This window comes from Nesoenas mayeri, assembly GCF_963082525.1.
Source record: "Nesoenas mayeri genome assembly, chromosome: 7".
Lineage (NCBI taxonomy): Eukaryota > Metazoa > Chordata > Aves > Columbiformes > Columbidae > Nesoenas > Nesoenas mayeri.
The window spans coordinates 12,218,477-12,238,285 of NC_137551.1; the positions used below are offsets into that span (position 1 = coordinate 12,218,477).

General features: G+C 42.1%; 1 protein-coding gene across 1 annotated transcript in view; it reads right to left on the bottom strand.

Moving 5' to 3' along the window:
• Positions 1 to 8,174, bottom strand: part of ZCCHC24 (zinc finger CCHC-type containing 24) — a gene marked incomplete at both ends in the record, with an annotated part of 110,221 nt that extends 102,047 nt beyond the window's left edge. The window contains one exon of the mRNA XM_080347500.1: positions 7,935 to 8,174. Coding sequence (XP_080203626.1) covers positions 7,935 to 8,174 — 240 coding nt within the window. The remainder of the gene's footprint in view (positions 1 to 7,934) is intronic.
• Positions 8,175 to 19,809: the final 11,635 nt, after the last annotated feature.

Sequence of the window (19,809 nt, forward strand, 5' to 3'; positions counted from 1 at the left end):
AGCTGAGATGTAAATATAGATTTCCAGATTCCTGCGATCCTTCTAGGGTATTGCACTTGTGTTCATTCAAAAGAGACACCAAATCCTGCCATGGGCAGGGAGTAGGTGTGGGTGGTCGTTTAATACAGCAGGAATTTAGTTCTGCTTTGGATATGAGAGGAAAAGTCCCAGACCATGAGGGCATTTGCTTATCTTCAAACTAAATCTGTAGAAACGCAAAATGTATTTCCTAAGATATGTGATCAGAAGACCACGCAGCAGCTCTCCTATCAGCAGCAGTTAAAAGAGCTAAGAAAAAGGGCCTACAAGAGGCTCCTTAATATTGCTCTTAGACTAAGTATTGGCCTTGTTTAATATTTGCCTACACCAAAGCACATGACAGAAATAATGGGCTAGTCTTGTCATATGTTAAAACTTAAAAAATCATCAAAACTCTGAACAGCTGTGCTGGCCTGGCTAGACGGGGAAGGACACAGACAAAGACCAGGCCTCGTAAACCTGCATTTATTCTGCTTCCCTCAAGTGAATCTGTCTATAATTTTAGGTTCTACTTTTAGTAGATCAGAGACTGTTTGTAACATTTCTGAGAACAAAAACCAACCTGCAGGGGAAAAAAAAAAAAAGTGATCTAAACTGTGACACTTACGAAGTACTATCTGTCTGAATTATGACAGCATTACTGTAAGATTTGAATAGCTTTGTAAAACTTAGTTGGTTCCTTTGATCCTTTATAACTTCTCTGGAACCCAGATAGAACTTAAGTAAACTGCCATGAAGCCAAGACTTATATTCTTTCAATTTAATTTAATCATTTCATTGTGGCTTTGTAAAAGATGAAGGGCAATCCACAAGGGTGGCAAAATGGGCATCAGGCTGTGGGCAATTTTTCTGAGAAAAAAACAGAAACTAAGGTATGAATATTTCATTTCACAAAACCATTCAGAACCTTTAAGGTGATAACCAGTATCCCTTTTTAGGCAGCATTTGTATTTATGTGTTTAGTTTATATAACAGAACACCTTTGCTTTCGTTTCTATGCAAATACATATTATCAGTATTGTATGATTTAGCTCTGTGATATCTGTTCCTGTAGCTTTCTGCAACTGCACTGTCATTGTGTTTTATGCTTCTTAAAGTAGCATGGAAAAGATCCTCTGGTCTTAGATTTAAATATTGCTTGAATCAGGTATCAGTGTCTTTTTATGGCCCACTTAAACTCTGAACTAGAAAACTATTTGCATTAATCCTCACCTAGCGACTGTCAATAATGTGATCTTTTCTTCTAATTGTTTATTACTAAAATAACAGGGCCATTGATAAAAGTTGTTTACTATCTATCTCCTACAACTCCACAAAATTCCCCAAACAACAAAAAGGTGGGGGGGAGGGTGGAAGATGAGGGGGATTGGCTTTTGGATAACAGCAGTTGTGTACACCTTTTGGTTATCCATTCATTCCATATACTTCATAAACTTCCATGTTCAAGTCAGAGTTGATTGTCTGATCATTTGTGCAGTTCATTGGAGAAGGATCTTCCTTTTCTATTCTGAATAACTGAGCCTGTGTCTGCAGAGCAAAAGAGGAAGGGATGAAAAATCATTACCCAACATACAATTACATCACCCCTTTGTTTGGGTGCCTTGGGATGGAAGACACTGTAAACGCATAAAATAACTGTGTAACTGAAAGCTGTGTGTATAAAATAGGATTGTAACAAGAATTCTACATGCTTTTGCCTCCAATTATGGATTGGAGGGTTTTTTCTATGTATTGCCTGGCAAGTTTTTCAAGACATGGATGTATTTGTGAGACAGAAAGTGAATGCCAGTGCTTCTCCCAAGTGTTTTAAAAGAGTTGGCAATAATTTTCAAATAATCAGAAAGTATACAAATAATTGGTCCATCTTCTATTGATAGCTGCTTTTTTTATTTTTTTTTTTTTAACCTATCAAAAAGACATCAATAGTAAAGCAGAAAGCCCATATTCCTCTTCTGGAAGACTAGATTTAGGTTCAGCAATTAATATTTTAGCTCTTGCGAGTAGCTGCAGAAGTCTATGGTGGATAACACTCTTTTTGCCATAAAGTAAAGCCCAGCTGTGAATCGTGTTTGAACTAGTTAAGGCTAGAGGTAGTGCGGGTGTGCTGCAGAACTACAACAGCATTGGCTTCAGGTGTAGGGAGGGTGAGGAAGCCACAAAAAGAGGCTCTGGCCGTTGGAGTAACTTCAATGTATCTTCATTTCTTCTTACTTGTGGGAGCTTTCTGCTGTTCTTATTCAGGTAAGGAAGCCTGAGTAAAAGCAACATAACTGTAGCATAATTTCTTAAGAGAAGCAAATTTGGCTCTTGTGTATTCCCTTCTGCAATCAAATTGCTATTTGGTAATTTAGGCTCAGTGTGAAGAAATAAGAAGGTTATCTACCATATGCAGCACAGAACAATAACAACAAAAATAATTCTGGAGAGTAGATACGCCTAAAGGTGTATCTAGGGGATACAAATGGAAGAGTGTAATTTGTACAATAACTTGAGTTTCCCATTTATACAAAACACAGATCTTATTTTCAGACTCCACTTCCTATAGTACATTCACGTATGTTTTCTTTCTTCCCTGGCAAAATAAGGTGTTTTCCAAAGAGAGAAATACCAGGGCAGGAGGCCACAGCTGCAGAAATAAGAACAGGGGGCGCAAAAAAAGAATACTTCTAGACTTAAAAACCCAAATTTTTGCATTTTAAAGCACACATCCAACTGGAATTGGAAACAGAGTAGTTGTTAGCTCAGATACCTGTAATAGGATCTGAGACTCTGCGTCCAGCATAGAGTGGGCTGTGAAAGCTGCACTTTGTGTGCTGAGGCAATATTGTCAAAAGGGCTCTAGAGCTGGCTGTGTGGGAGGATGGAGGAGGCTGATGCCACCAAGATCTCCAAATGTGTATTGTCTCCTGACTATAGAGATTCAGCTCCTTGGAATCTCTTACAAGGACCAGTATGAGAACTGACATTTTAACTTCTTGAAAAGCAGTTTGAAAGGAGCTGACTGGCACTTTAGCCACAAAATATCTGTAATGTACAATAATTCTGAGGCAGGGAGTGCACGGAAACTGTTGAGCTATTGCCTTTTCAATGCAATCTGTAGAAGGACAAAGCTGCTGACTTCTTACTGCTTACATGAAGAACAGTGAGAAAAATGAAGATGAGGAAATCAATCAAATAATAATCATTGTTACTAAAGGATGATTGCACGTACCGCATGCAACCTGTATGCTGCACTACTCTGATTGCCAATAATTACTCTTACATAAAATGAGATAAAACTGTGGTTGTTTAGTCTGAAAGTGTGAAGCAAGAAGTCCTGACTGCACATTAAGCACTCTGTGTGTCAGAAATATGCTCTGTGTTAGAATAACTAATATTTCACAATATCAAGGGAATCAGAAATGTTTTGGAGTGTATGGCTGTTCCTGCTGATCTGCATCTCTGTTGTATTTGCCTTAGGACTGTACTGGTTGTGAGAAGACTCTTACAAGGTGTTTTCTTCTCTCTTTTCAAGTGTTTTAGTCATGGCTGTTCTCAGAGATATGACACTTAATTTAGTGGGTCGGTTGCCTGATCTTGTATGGCATTTGCTGTATTCTTCTGATACTATGAGAATGGTGAATTTTTTTAATCTTACCATCCTCCACATTAATTCATTTAGGCTAAAGAACAGATCTGTCTTCATCAAGTATCAGGCTAGTGTGTATTCCTCTAATTCTTTGGAGAACAAGTAGAAAACAAGTTTTTCTGATACAAAAAGTATCTTTTGTGGAAGTCCCAACTTCCTTCCATACACTTTTCTGTTCTTGCTAGCGTTGTGTGGGATTTGTTGCTGTCATATTAACTTTATTTCTTTGGGAAACTGTGATAAGCAGTATCTATCCCAGTGTTGCAGACCTGCTTCTGTTCCACAGGAGTTTGAGTGTTATTTGCCACAGTACACTCCAATTTTATTTAATTCCCAAAATCTTCCTGTCTAAGCGAGTGATATCCACCTTACTGTAGCAAACTGAGCTACCTCCAGTTCTCTCATTTGCAATTAGTTCCTCTCTTGCCTATAAGGATTGGATCTGGAAGTCCCTGAGTCAGAAACATGAACTACTTTCTGAAAACACTGATTATTTTCTAATCTAGTATATGCAGTTATTTGTGCTTAAATAAGATCTGGTTTAGATCAGGAAAGTGGCTGCTATAGAGGTTTCTAGAAGGAATTTTCATCTTGAAAGACACACAGGGTATTGCACATGGGCAAAGAATTCATTAGGACAAAGGCTCCTTCTCACGGGTAAATATTGGCTTGTGCCAGAATTAGTGCTCTAGGTTCAAAGAAACAAATTTGATTATTATAACATGGTGATTTCTAGTTGCTGTCTCTTCTTGACAGAAGTCAGCATTGATCTGGTTGAATGCTGACTGCGAGTACAGAAAAATACTATAGGAGTCTCTTACACCCTTCCTGTAGCTTTCTCAGTTATACCACTCAATGACACAAAGCCACAGTTACCTGGCTGTGTCTCAAACACGTTAAATCCCATGTAACCAGCCCCACAACAAAACCTCAAATACTTGGCTCTGATATATGGTGTTATAATGAGGGTGGAGCTCAGTTCAGTAGCCAACTTAATGCATCTTAATGTTCTAACATGCTTTAGTCTCATATCTAGGACAAACGCTGCAGTAAAGTTTTATTTAAAGCAGGTCTGTTTTGCAAAATGAGTCTTGCATATAGAACAAAACACTCATTGTCACTTTACTGTTTAAACCTTTATTATTGCTTTTTTTTTCCTGGTACAATGGGCTTTTATGTACCAAACAGCTGTGTTCATCATGTTTATTTAGAAGGCGTCCATTGTAGTGGAAAAAGTCTGGAGGACAAAAATCTTGGTGCAGTGCTAGACTACTCTGTGGGTGCTGGCACTTTTTTTTCTGTCCAGTTCCTTTGGTCAGCATGCAAGTCACATACACAGGCACTGCCATGCAGACTTGCAAACTCTGTATAATAGCGACTTCTCACAAGTGCTGTCTCTTATTCCAAGCGTCCTTCTCCAGAATTTTTCAATTGCAAGGCAACATACAGGACACGAGACTATTTTACACCCTATGATCCTATCACTTCTCCATTTGTTGCTATTTTGGCCCCTCATTAGGTCACTTTCCAAATATTGTGTACAGCTATGTGTCAATCATTGTCACAGCTCAGCTCTAGCCTAAGCCAACCCAGGACAAAACTGGGAGGAAGAAAAAAATACTAACCAAAGCAAGCACTGTGCAGAAAACAGTCAACAGTTTAACTGTGGAAAGCTATGTGTAGTTCCAAAGATAGCATAAGCCCACTTGATGCAAAAGCAGCATATGGTGCTAATGCTCCCCAAAATAATTTTACGCAGTTGAAATACTTAGTGTATACCCAATGGCACCTGCAAATAAACACGTTAGAATCTCAAGAATTAAGAGCATGATGCTGTAGGAAACTCTTGGATGACCCCTGCCAAAAAAGCAGTCTAATTTTTGGAAAGAACGGAGCATCTAACATATTGACGGAACTCTTTTTGAGCAACAGTATCTCTAACACCTTCTAAACCTTTGAATGAAAGCTGCTGTAGAAGCAGGCAGTGTTGGCCTGTGGAAATGAAGGGCTCCCTGCTTTCTTTGGGGTGTATCCAGGAAGTCAGATTCACTCCCATGCCATATGAGATGGCTGTGTCCCTGTCCCTCTTTTCAGGTTACTCTGTATTGACATACAGATCTGGTAAAGATTGGAAACATAGAAGTGTCTCCGCCAGCCACACAGTCAATGCTATTGTTGTCACAGGCTGGAAAATTAACTGGAACAAACAAACATACTTCATCTTTCAAAAATATTAAAATATCTGCATAGAATGAAATGGCTTCTTATTTCCTGAGCGCTGAATGCCCTAGGCTTTCTACAGAGCTGGCATTCTCAGTTGTTGTCATTCATGGGGCTCAGGAAACTGTAATGAGGTTAAAAATAGTAAAAAAAAAAAAAAGTTGCAGCCATGCAGCTTATAGATGATAGGAATCCATGCAGATATGCAGCTGAGGTGACTGCTGGGATGCAAAAGCAGCGTGGCTGGGGAGGCTGTGAAGGGGCTGATGGCTCTGAACTGGGGCTGGGGAAGGCCTGGCTAACAGGGAAATTATTTTCCAGAAGAAAGGAGAAAAGAGTTTGGGGGGGGGGGGGGAGGAAATGGAAAGAAATGTGAGCCAAGTGGAAAGGGAGAGAGTGTGACAAAAGGATTAGCCCCTGTTTGCAACCAGTACAGTGGATGCAGAAAACCAACTTGGGGGGAACTTTAAGGAAAAGAAAACTGTTTCTCAGACACTGTTTCAAAGGCTTCCTGGATGTAGCCTCCATTTACTTGTTTCTTCCTTTTTTTCCCAGGAAGAGAAAGGACCCGTTGTGAGCAGAATGCATCCCAACTTGAACAAACACGGACCTGAATGGAGTTCCAGTTTGGAGGAAGTCCAAACCCCTGGAGTCTTGTCGCTACCTGGGCACCACGAAGCTTGTAAGCCAAGCAGAAAGGGGCAAAATCTACAATTTGTAATCAACAGGTAGGTAGCTGGAAGTTTACATTACACTGCCTGTTAGTGTTTTTGCAAAATCAATGTGCTTGTTAAGTCTGTGTATTTTTAAACTAGGTATGTTTTGCTGTGCTTAATAAAGCTGGGTAGATCAGATTGAATGGATTTGAAAATAGACACTGTTTTTGAAAGTATATATTTTGAGACTGGATGTGTTTTGTGAAATTTCTAACTAAGGAAAAAAAGGATATGTATATAAAACTCCAGCTCTTAACTATTAAGAGCTATAATACCATAATAGTTAGGGAATTTGATGTGGTTTTAACAACCTCGTATCTTCGGTGAATAAACAGAAACATGTATTTTGACTGAGAGTACTTTCTAAACCTATGCTTTAACTTAAATGGTGCTGGGAGGGCTCTGAAATGTCATTCTGTGGGAACTGCTAGAGCTGGTCGGCTGCATAGCTCATCTAACCCTCATCAAATGGAGCCACCGTTGAATGTCTGTGGCAAGAGCTGCATGGTATGGAGTAATGACACTGTTGGATCTTTTGTGGAGAAGCTGTGAGTGAGGTGCCACCTTGCAGTATCTCCATGCATGTGAAGTCCCTCCAATGCAGAACTGCTTGACCTCAACAACTTCCTGTGACAGGGAGTTCCACAGTGAATTGTCTTTGCATACCCTGTTTTTTTAGCTTCCTTCCCTTTGGTTTCATTTAGTCTTGTTCTTGTGTTATGAAATGTGCACAAAACTTTTTTCACTCTGTTTTTGTCACGTTCCTGTTTATATCTCTTCCTTTCAAATAATGTCAGCCTCTGATCTCTCTTAAACTACATATATTCTTTTTGTTGACTTTTTTAAGTCTCAAAAAGGTGGGGTAGGGGGATTTTTGCATGTTATTGCGGTTGTAGCACTTTCTGTGTGTTCCCCCCTCGTACGCCGGCACCGTCCCGGCAGCGCAAGGGAAATCGGTGTAACCATTTACCAGACTGTCAACACGGGCGGCGGGCGGAGGCGGCGGCGGGGGCAGCTTCGCCAATGCCGCCCGGGCGGCGGCGCCTCGCCCCGGCGGCCCGTTAGCGGGACGGGCGCCGCCGCCAGCGCCGAGGGGCCGGAGGAGCGAGGCAGCGCGCTCCGGCGGGGCGGGAAGGGGCCGGGGAACGAACCTGCGCCGCCGGCCGAGCCTCCGCAGCCGTGCGGGGCGCGGAGCGGGGCTGCCCCGTCCCGCCGGCGGGCTCGGTCCTGGCTCGGAGGGTGGGGGGAAGCTGCCCAGGCATCATGGCGGTTGCGGCCCGGGGGGGCTGGGGGCTGCGCGCCGGGCGGCGGCGGTGGTGCTGCGGACTCACCTCGCTCCGCTGGAGCTGGAAGAAGCTGTTGAGATAGCTGGAGCTGAGCGAGGAGCCCAGCTCCGGGGTGCTCTTGGTGTAGCCGAGGTCGGGGTGCTGGGACGAGGAGGGTTCGGGTCTGAAGGCATCGAAGGCGCTGGCCTGGTGCGTGTCTTGCAGAGAGAGATAGACCCAGTTGAGGAGCTGGGCGGGCTGATAGACGGACGCGGCGCTGGTGTCGATGGCTGACAACAAGCTCATCTTTCCCCACGGGCTCTGCCGGCGGCGGCTTTCCCCGCGGTGCCGCTCCCCCTCCCCGCGCTCCGAACGGCGCCGCTCTCTCGTCCCTGCCCGGGGTGCTTCCCCCTCGCCGCCCGGAGGAGAGGCCGGGGGCTCGCTGCCGGGCCCCGCGCCGCTCTCGCTGCCCCTAAGGCCGGCGGCGCCCGCCCAGCCCCAGCGCTCCGCGCAGCACGGGCATCGCTGCCGCCGCCCGCGGGCTCCGCAGGAAACTTTCTGCGCTCTCCCGCCCGGCCGGTGCCTGCCCCGCTATCTGTCTTTATTCCCACTCCCGCAGGCAGCGGCGGGGAGGGGCTGCCGGCGCTCCGGCAGCGGCGCCGCGCCCCCATAGGCCTCTTGCCCGCCGCGGGGGTGCGGGGGGCGGGCGGTGGCCGCGCCGCTGGATGCAGGGGCGTCCCGGCGCCGCTCCGCCCCCGGCCCTGCCCGGCTGCGTGTGTGTGTCTGTATATCTATTATATGTGTGTATGTGTGTGCGTGTATCGGCGGAGGTCCCCGGGCCGCTGGCCGAGGGTGTCCCCGGGCCGCTGGCGACTTGCCCGCCTGGTTTGCGCCGGCTCGCTTGCTTGCTCCCCGGCCTTCCTTTTCCTCCTTCCTGAAGGTTTTTACACGCAACACACGCAAAGCCTTCCCGAAGGCTGCTCGCCGGGTTGTTTCGGGGTTGTTTTTAACTCTGCAAGTTTCGCTTGGTGACTCGTCAGCCCGCCCTCCCTTTTCACTCTCATTTCTATTTCTTGCCGATGCTAGGAGCTCATAGTAACCTGAGGTTCCTTCTCATTAAATCTCTGTCAAAGCTCCAGGTTTACAAAGGCTTACTCGGTCACAGAGGTTGTGCCAAGCCTTGCAGAGTCAGGGTTTCCCAAATAAGGCAGGCAAGCGGGCGATGTTCCCTTTGAAATCCATCTAGGTAGCCCTGGCGCAGGCTCTCGGGGAGCCTGGCTGCGGTGGGATACACTGGAGTTAAAGCTAAGTAGGCCTTTTAAGGAGTTAGTAGCACAAAAGAGGATGATGAATGATTCTCCTTTTAGGAGGGAGCCTGAGTGTGTAAGCTGGTAATTACAGTTCATAAACTCTTCACCACTGCCTTCCCTGTGACGAGCAGGGCAGCTATTTCTCACTTTGGTACAAACATCTGTAGCAATCAAACTAGGAGTTTTCTTTTTAAAACCAAAGGAACTCCCAGAAGGTAACTTGAAATCTTGAGCAAAGCTCCTTGTTCTCTTTCCTGAGTGACAGGAGGATAGAAATGTATGTGTCTTCCCAGTGTGGTCTTGGGGGTGGGTGGGGGGGAAAGCCTTCCTTACTTAGATAACAGAAAAAATCTGACCTTTGAAACATCAAAGTTGTCATCTAGGTTTGCCATAATGAGCCATATGTCTGCTAAGATTGAAGAAAAATTGCTGTTCTGAAAAGGCATGGTGACAACCAATAGAAAATGCAGGTCAGCATATGCACAGCAGAAAATGCTATTAAATTGTCAACTGCAAACACCAAAGATGGATGTGTTTCACTTTTGAGAGCATGTAGTTAAGGCAGCGCAGCTATCTGCTTGCAGGAGTTTAAGTGAAGGTGAAGATTGTAACTTTGCAGAACTGTAAGGCGAGGTAAAGTTTGGAACAGCTGAATCAAACTCATCTCCTTCAGTGGTGCTAATATACCTTTTTTTTATGACAAAGTCCTTGCAGCATGAATGCAGTTTGCTCATTTATAAACTGTCTTGGTCTACAAGCATTTTAGAGCAAATCTAAACATGTGCGTGTGAGCATGAGAGGGCACAACCTAGCCGGTGTAAAAAGTCTCTAGCTCTGTTAACTGTTCACAGCATAGATCATAATAACAGAGAATTAAATCAAATTGCATCCCAAACTCAAACAATTGCATAATGTTTTAAAGACACAAAAAAATATGAATTAGGTTTAGTGACTCAATTAATTTTGGAGACGGATAGGATGACTTTCCAGGATTTGCTGGTAAATGGAAGAAGAACGAGATATACAGATCACATCGGAAGAACTTGCCCTTCTGGCAGATGGTGATAGTAAAGTCAGGGTATGGTAGAGAGTCTATGAGGAGGAACTAGGCTGAAGCTGCTTGTTTTGCTATTGCAGAGTTTGTTTCTTGTAGGCATGTGAATTTCTTCCTTAACAATAATTTCTGTTCTTATCGCTTCCCTCTTTCACTTGATAAATTTAAAATAAAATACATGTATTTTTCTTTGACAGGTACACTGTTCATTCTGTTTAGTAGCATGCTGTGAAGTAAATGGTAGTCTTGAACAAGCAGAGAAGATAACAGGGTTCTTGTAGTGAGGAAGGTCAGACCTTAGAGTGGCTGAGGTGATACAATGTTTTGGACCAAGTGTGTTTGGTATATTTTGATATTTTTTTTTCCAAACTGAATATAGCCCTCACTGTGGTCGGTGGGTTGGTTTGATTGCTTCATCTGGGCAACACAGTTCAGATCGCAGCAGGGCGAGGGCAGGCAGAGCTGGAGTGCACTGGTGACAGCAGCTGCGCTCGGAGGCGCAGCAGCCCCAGCGCGTCAAGGACAACGTGCTTCCCACCAGATGCATTTGAATGTTGAAAGGTTTCGGCTGGAACCTCCCCTTGATAGTAGCCCTGGTGGCAGCTAGTAACCACACAGAGAAATGAGTGAACTGAAGAGGTGCTTTATTTAGCATATCAAGAAATGGAAAAGGCTGCCTATGCCTCAGCTATGAATAGCTTAACTAAAGATCACCCTCACTTCGAGATTCAGTTGTCATCTTGGTCTTCTGCTGCAGTTTCTGCTGGAAAGCAGTTTCTCTCCCTTTCTGGCCTTAATGCTGCTCTTTGTTTAGCAAAATGCTGCTGCCACATTTGCTACAGTCCAGTTTATGCTCAAGATAGTGTTTCGTTTTGGTTTTGGTTTTTTAGTGTTTTGTTTGTTTGTTTGTTTTTAATAGTAAACCCTCTTTCTTCATCTCTAGAAGCCATAGATTAGCGGGGAGAAGATTGGTACAAATGGTGTTTTTAGCAGGTATGTCACAGTAGAGGAAAAAAGTTGTGAAGGGCAATTGCATCTGTTGTCCTCTGAAATATTTGAGGCAAACCTGTTCAATGAGACATCCAATGGCTGCATGATGTCTTCAGCATGTGCACTGTACCTATTGATTATGTCAAGGTAGGGTATGAGTGACATCAACTATATAGATTATGCATCAGCCTTATGGCGCTAAAACAGTTGGGTTTTTATCATCCTGATTTTATTCATGAGTAGTGCTAAGAAGTGAAGAAAAAACAACTGGAACTGTAACATGAAACTTTAAATAGTCTGAATGGCTTAAGTGGCTTGAAAATAGAAGCCTTGAAACAGTTCAAAGGCAAACACAGAGAGAGGATCCAGCATCTTCAGACCTGTTCCCTAAGTAGTAGGTGACCGTGTAATATATTCAAAATTACTTTATAACTGCCCACTCAACCTGTCCCCTTAGTGAGCTGGGCCTCTTCCAGCTGCTCTCTTCCCAAGGCATCTCTGCACAAGCGAGGAACATTATTTTCCACTTCTGACCAGGACTTGTTGTTTCCTAATCTAATGTAGTTATGTTCCTGCTTTCAATGTTCATAACTTTAGATGATGTCAGCCTTACGCTGTGTGACTTTTTTTACTTTAATGTACTCCATATTTTTAAAATGAATATGCCTTAATAGCAAATATCCTGGATTCTCAAACTTCAAAAGGTGTCTTGATCTGAATTGCTGTCTTCTCAGTCTACTTGTAGAATAGATAGGACTCTGAAAGGAAAACAGAATGAACACCCCAAACTGCCAATAAGACTAGAGAAACCAGGTAACTTGAACCCACCACTGTATTCTCTGGATTCTGTAATGGGGATATACATAATATAAGAGGCCATTCAGCTACAGTGTAGCTGGAGTATTCCAAGTAAATGTTTTTCATATGCTGCAGCATAGATTCTTATCTTATTATGAAATAATTTAGCTATGTGATGGAAACAGTGTGTAACCGCTCTTCAAATTATGAGAAGCTATTTCAGCAGAGTCATAAACTGTAAAAGTACATCTGCATGTGGCATTTCTGAGTTGTGTTTGCTATATAGGTACAAGAGTTCTGCTGCCAGCAATGAAACATAATGTAAACCACTTTGTGAAACTGGGTCTAGGAAATGCATGTGCTTGGGTATGTCATACCATGTATTTTTGCAGCTATCTAAAGGCTCATCTTCAGCCTAGTGCTTGGGTAAAAAAATCAGAATTCCGGTTTTCTTCCTCTAAGCAGAAGTGACTTATAGCTACTCTTCCTTCCCTGGCTTCGATGTAGTAAGATCTGAAAATGGAAGAATATGAATTTGTAGTTCATTCATATGCACAATTTTGATAAATATATACCATTTGCGATAATGACTTGCTGCAAGTTGCGTGTCCAGCACAATTCCTACAGGACTGTCTCAAACCACCAAATGGGTAACGTGTATCAGATTCTTCTGGAGCACACAGGTTTTGCACCTGGCTGGTTTATGATTTCAAGTCTTGGAACCTCCATCCTTGCTCTGTGTTAAGTTGTCAGTGCGTTACTGAGTAATTGCCTGAAAGATGCCCTGGCCATGAGTAGTTGTGTGAGAAGTACTGGTTTGATTTTGTGGGTTGTTGGGTTTTTTTTGTTTGTTGGTTTGGTTTGGTTTGTTTTTGTGTGTGTGTGTGGTTTTTTGTTGCTGTTGTTGGTTTTGTTGTTGTGGTGGGTGGTTGGTTGTTTTTTTTTTTCATCATTTTGCAGAGCTTCCCACAGACTCTTCAGCAGCAGCACAGGCTTCTGAAGCGTTCTGTTCATTTCATTTCTAAAAGGCAGTAGCTTCTTGTCTCTAGTACTGACCTAAAAGTACAGCATCCCTGTCCAGAAACAGTAGCTGAGGCATCTTATCCCTTTTGCTTAGCCCACCTTAGCTCTTGTCTCTTGTTTGACGCAGGGATCCAAGCGCGGGAGCCCAAGGTGGCGAGCAGAGCAGAGCAGGGCAGCACTGGTGCAGGGGCAGCCCGGCTGCCTCCCCTGTAGGCGTCTGCCCTGGAGCTGCTGCGGGTGCTGCCTCTACCAGCCAGAGAAATGCAGGTGGGGGGGCAGTCTGGAGAGTTACTGTCACCTGGGAATCCCCCTGACTCACCTTATGCTGTGGGAGACCCTTTACTGATGCCATTTCTTAAATGTCCTCAGTGCTTTCTGACTGGCTACCAAATGAAGAAGATACATACTGCCTATGGAGCCCCTTAAAGACATAGGTGTTAAAGGATGCAATAAAAATACTACAACAGCTGCCCAAGGAGGGAAAGCGTGACTTTTCTTTTCTTTTTTTTCTTTTTTCTTTTTTTTTTTTTTAATGTGTGGACTGTTTCATTTGTGCCTTTTTGTGTGTGCCTTTACTGTGTATGATGTATCTGCCCATCTACTTCTCTCATTAAATACATGGTACAGCAAGCTCCAGGAGCCAGATATGGTGCCTAATTGCTTGCCATTTCTTCTCCGTGCTCTCCTGGGAGCTCCACCAGATTCTTTCTTCCAAGAAATATAAGCTCGGAGTTTGCTGAGGTAGAACAAGGCTTCAATAAAGTAAGACTTAGAGCCATTGCAGGAAGGAGAAGAGAATGATGGAGATAAAGAAATGAAATGATGATTGGTGGATGGCACAGGCCACAGTAGTTAATAGGAGATGAAGGACCTGAGAGGTGCCTAGTAGGACCTATGAACAGAGTGGTTGTGGTGGGACTGGAAGCTGGGACTGTAGCTACAGTTAGCTTTTGGTAATGGGTTATTTGACTGCTTTTTGTGGAAGTGTTGATTGTTCTTAAGTCAGCTCAGGTCTGGAAGCAGCGTTTTATCCATCGTGTTGGAATCTGCTTGCATGGCAGTTGTCACAGAGAATATCGCTACTGCCTGCTTTAACATTGCGTCTCACTGATTTCTACTTAATGCCTTCTTTACATATCTGTGTATTTGCTTTTTCTGTTTTAAACCCCCTTTCCGTTAGGCTGGATAACAGAATGATTATTTCATTTGTTCGCAAGTACATGGACCTTACCCATTCTGAGTTGCCATGTCAATTCCAGAGCTGGCATATCTCTTCATTAGCACTAACCCTGTTGCAGGAAAGCTTGCTTCCTGGTTACTTTTGTTGACATGTTATTTATATTAGAATTGGAAACTCTTCAGGAAGGTTTTAGGCAGTTCTTTACATGAAAGGAATTAACTGCAGATGCCCGAAGACAAGAGATTTTTATTTTCATGTCCTGAAACTTGGACCTCTGTCTCACATGAGGGCTCAATGATTGCCTCAGTCAGCACACCTCACATGCCTATGAAATTCTCCAGGATCATATAGAACTTGTCTTGCGTATCATCTGGTTTTGAGTTGTCTAATTCAGGTAATGGGGTGACAATAAATACCCATCCATTTAGAGCTCTGGACACAAAGAAGCTGTCACGTAGTATCATCCCATCAGGAACCTAAAAGTCATCAGCTTTTATAACAGATATGTGGTGTACAGGTTTTGGATCAGATTTACGTCAGTTCTAGTGTATGGTTTTATGGGAACAATGATATTGATGCGGGTATAAAATATGGACTAAGCTACTTTAGTAAAAAAAAAAAATTCCATATATGTACATTTATCAATTTTAGATAAAGATCATGGTGATATTACCTAAGCTAGCACTGCTCCTGGAACAATAAAACCCTTACTTAAAATCATTAAAATCTACTCTCTTCCTTTGTAAGCCAGGCTGTTTTTTCACCTCAATTAATACAATTGGCAAACATCTTTCTCTCTTTCTCACATATAAGTATTGTTAGTAAAAGCACTGTTGTCCATTCTCCATGTACTGTAGTCCAATTGTTCACCAAGAAAAAGATTCAAAGGTAAAAAAGTGCTATTCCAAGGCCTGTGTAAAAACAGAGTTCTTGGTATAGGGTTGCTTGTCCCTGATCAAATTCACGTTCACATTAGCCCTGTTTAATTCAACCAAAGGCAGAACATCAACTTCTAACAAGACATGTTTTCTTTGTTTCTTCAAAACAATCCTAAATAAGAAAGATGAAGTGATAGTGGAGATTACAGTAAATAAATGAATGAGAATGGTATAGGTACTCCTGCTTTAAGGAAAAATATACACCACTCTTTGGTGTAAAACTGCAATATTTTGAGCAATACCATTCTTCTGGAAATTTTTCTTCCCGGCTAACCTGAAACTTTATTTTTTCTCTCTGTGTTGGTCTAAGCACTACTGCAGACCCATACAGTGAACCTTCTAAGGCTGGTAACAGCCCGCACATACAGACATGACCCGTTCCCATTCAGTGAGGCAAGTAGCTTCTTCTCATATAAAGGGCTGAACAAGCCTGCTAGTGTGTCTATCTTAAACATAGCTGTTAATTTGAAGGTGTTAACATGTACCACCTGGTTCTGTGAGGACAGGATTAGCCAAGGGTATCATTAACATTAATAACCTGTTGAATGAAAAGTAAAAATGAAACCTGAGGAAGTCTGCAAGGCTGTAATTGCTCCAAAATTAACTTTCCAGCGTTTCCATCTTATGGAATGTAATATTTACTAGGAAATGTGAAGAGCCAATGAACAGATGATATATGTTTCTGATGAAGTAGTGAAAAAAGTGTGGAGTTTATTTTCCCACTTTTAATATTGATTGCACCTTTTTTTCTCTCACTTGTCTCAGCCCAAGCTGTAGGTCAGGGGCAGCTGTATGTAGCTACAGAGCCTGTATGTAGCTACAGAAACACATTCTCCTGCCGACATGTGTCCACCTCGCTGTTTCTGCCACAGTATCCTTGCCACTGTAAACTTCTGAGTGAAAAACACTCATCCCCATCAACACTGTCAGAGACACTCTTCAGAAGTACGTCAAAACTGAACTGCTGAGTAAATAAGGATATTGAGAAATAAATGGATGTCCCAGTATCATTCTAATGCTCACCTTACAAATACAGCAGAAGGTCCTGCAAGTATCTACATGGGGAAAATATAAAGGACAAGTATAGAAAAAGTCACAGTTTAAATCTTTTTGTGGTGGCTTTCCTCTACACTTGTTGCCTTTTATATCTCCAGGTAGAACATCTTTCAGGAAAGTGGCTTCAGCTCACCATCGGAAATGCCATACTGGTGATGTCAAAGGTACTGCGTGTTCCTGCCATTGCCAAGTTCCTGCTTTGCTAATGGCACAGTTATGTGTTGTGTTCACCAAAAATGTTTTCCCATCCATGAGCAAAGATTTTAACAAATGAATGCTACAGCAAAACTCTATTCAGCACATATTTATCCAGTTCTGGGGAGAAATGTAATGGTACTTCAGCAAACTGTACTATTTGTATTAAATATTTCTAATTGGTGAAAATCCTCATACAAAATACTCTGTCTTCATTGACAATATTTGCCACAGAAAAGCCGAAATTAAAATGCAAAATTTTGAGTCTCTGGGTCTCCCAAACCAGCTAGATTTTCCAAAAAGCAAAAACATTGATGTTTTAGTTAGTACTGGTTTATTAATTGAAGTGGGTGGAATTATGCAATTGGTTTACTACGTCTTCTGGTACAAATTAAATTATTGAACCTTCTCTCTATCTGTAGCTTGTTTTTACATAGTCGCTAATGTATTTTGAATGAAGAGCATGGTGAGTGGGAGTTTAACTGCTATCAAATAGTCTGCATTCATCTCCCTTTCTTGGGTTCAGAGAAAAGGAGAATTAAATTTTTAAAAAGCCTAAAATGTTAGAAAATGGTTATTTTCTACTGTTTTAAGAATTAGAATGCCGTCAAGCACGGATTACTTCTGAAGAAACAGACGTAAATTCTGTATTTTCTGATCTGAAATCAGGGGTGCCAGGTGTTGTCCCTTGTTAGTAAGAACCAGAGGGATCCAGAACAATCGTAGGTTCTGTAGAAAAAAGTTCGTGTTCTGCTTCATTGCTGGTGTAATGTTAGTACATTACATACATGCTAGTAATTCTGCCTCTGGTGTAAGCACATGTATTTTGACTATATTTACATCAAAATACAGCAAAGTGGGGGTGACACATGGTAACATCCAGACAGAGGCACAGCACAAGACGGGCTTGTGCTTTTCGGTCAGATCTTTTTTTCTAGGTCATGAGTGACTTGAATGAAGATGTCAGTATCCTGTATCTGTTACCCTATCTTGCCAGATGTATTGAGGTGAGACAAGAGGATTTGTGGAGCTAGAAAAACAAACAAAACCAAAACAAACAACAAACAAACAAAACAAAACCAAACCACTTATCTGCATTGTGTTTTCTTGTGTGTCAGCAGAAAACTATCAGGTATCCTTTGGCAAACAGAGTGCACCAGAAAGTTTCACTTGGCCTAAATTTACCTGTATTTAGTAAAGAATATAAAAATATATTAGAAATAATATCCTTTGTTTAATTTCTTTTGAACCGTTCCCCTTGATGAACTGAAAATATGACTCTGCTGCAAATATTGCCAAAATTATGATTCTCTTAAAAATCTTTTGAGAAGAACTGACAGTGACAACTAATATCCCCAGTAAAATGTTGTGGTTTGGCTTTGATTTGTGGTTAACTGTGGCTGGGGTGTCAGCTGGAGGTGCAATTTACAGAAGTACTTCCAAAATAATAATTCATTTTCAGTTTAGCTGGGCAGTTTGAACTGGGTTCAGATTTGGTTCAGTTCTCTATTTTAAAAATACCTTTATCTTGTACTGTTTCTTCACTTCAAAGATTCTCTTGTTCTCTCCACCATTGTAGTTATGTGACTATAATTCTTTCATAGAGAATGGCTCTAGAAGGCCAATAAATAAATAATTCATGGTATACCCCCTAAAGATCTGGTTTTTGGATAGCTTGAAGACTGTATGTTAGCACAGGGCTTGGGTTACATTGGGAAAACTTTAACAGTCACACTTTTAACATGAATAATTGCTTTAGATCATAATAGCAGGCAGTCTGCAAGGACTAATAAATTCCACTGAGTTATTCAGAGATGTAGCTTAGTCTCCTTGGAATCTATAATGCATTTTTAATCAGACTATTATGGCTCCATGGTACCGGCATATTCCACTGCAAGCTTGAAAACCATTCACCTATAACTTAGTAGAAATTTAAAGAGTCATATATCCTGCCTGGATTTCTTAAAGTTCTGGTTTTGGCTTGTAGTAATTCCCAGAGATTATGGAAAAGGCCTCATTCTTTTCAACCTGCTTCTCTAAGCATCCACTTTCCCTTACTTAAATCTTGCTTATCAGTAAACTCACGGTTCCCTTTCTCGGTCTGTAATGGTTTGAGTGTTTATTGTTTTGACAGCCTATTTGGGGAAGTAACAGTCCAACCGGCTGTTGGGTGGCACGTGGGGCTGTATCTGCACTAGTGAGTACTGTGGCCTGATAGCAGTTATTGTTTTAAAGGAGGACCTGGCATCCACACTCTACTTGTTTCAGGATTTTTCTCCTTAGGGCAAGATTTAGTCTTGCCATCTAGACCAAATGCCCATCAGCAGCCAGAGAACGTTTTCAGCACAGATTTATGTTTAGAGCATGCTCTCTGTGCTCTGAAATGTGAATAAAAACAGGGCGAAGGAGAACAGTTGCAAGATTTATGACAGGAACATGCTTCTGGACTAAAATGTTGACATAGATGTTTTCTAGGTGAGCCTGAGAGCACAGAGCATGAGCTGGACTGTTCCTCTGCCTTTCCTCCTTGCTCTTGAGAGAAGATGAAGGATACTTCTATTTCTTCCGTGCTGGTCCTGGGACTGAAGGCAAATTCTTGCCTTTCCCACTCCCACCCATATACAATGGACTATAGCAGTTCTCCCTCTAGTGTGTGGTTGGTTGTTTTGGTGTTGTGATATTGTTGGGCTTTGTTTGTTTGGGTTTTTTTTCTTCCCACTTTCATGGATTTTCATGATTTCTCTTCTGCGGAGGCATAAAAGAAGGCTCTCAGCTGGGCATTGCTATTAGCTGGGATTTCAAAATGCTAAGATGTCCCTTCTGTGTTTTTTGGAGGGCACAGAATATGAATGCTTGCCATACTGGCATTTCAGCAATTGCAAAATGTTTTCATGCTTTGATACCCTGAATAGTTTGTCTTCAATCATACTTTTATGTTGTTGTGTGGTTTTTTGGTGATTTTTTGTTTGGGTTTTTTTGTGTTTTGTTGTTGTTTTGTTTTTTGTTTTGTTTTTGTTTCCATTGTATAGCCTATTTATCCTTTCAGTGAGGCTTCCAGAAGGATTGATAGCAGGAGTAGTGGCCCAATGTAGTACTAATGGTCACTTATTTGCTTGGAATGGAATCAAAACTATGTATTATTTGACACGGGACACTAAACAGCCATCAAGTCAGGATTTTATCAGTGGCGTGGGTCAAGTTTCAATCAGCAAGGGAAGAAGAAAATGTCCCTATGTCATTTTCTTCAGGCTCTAAAAAGAATGTTTTTCTCTAATGATCCTCAGCTGAGTAGTACTCTAGAACTACTAAGTACTTTATCAATATTAAATAAGGGTAAGTGTATCCATTTGACGGGTGTTATTAAAACCACCTCTGTAGGTATATAAACTTAGACCAA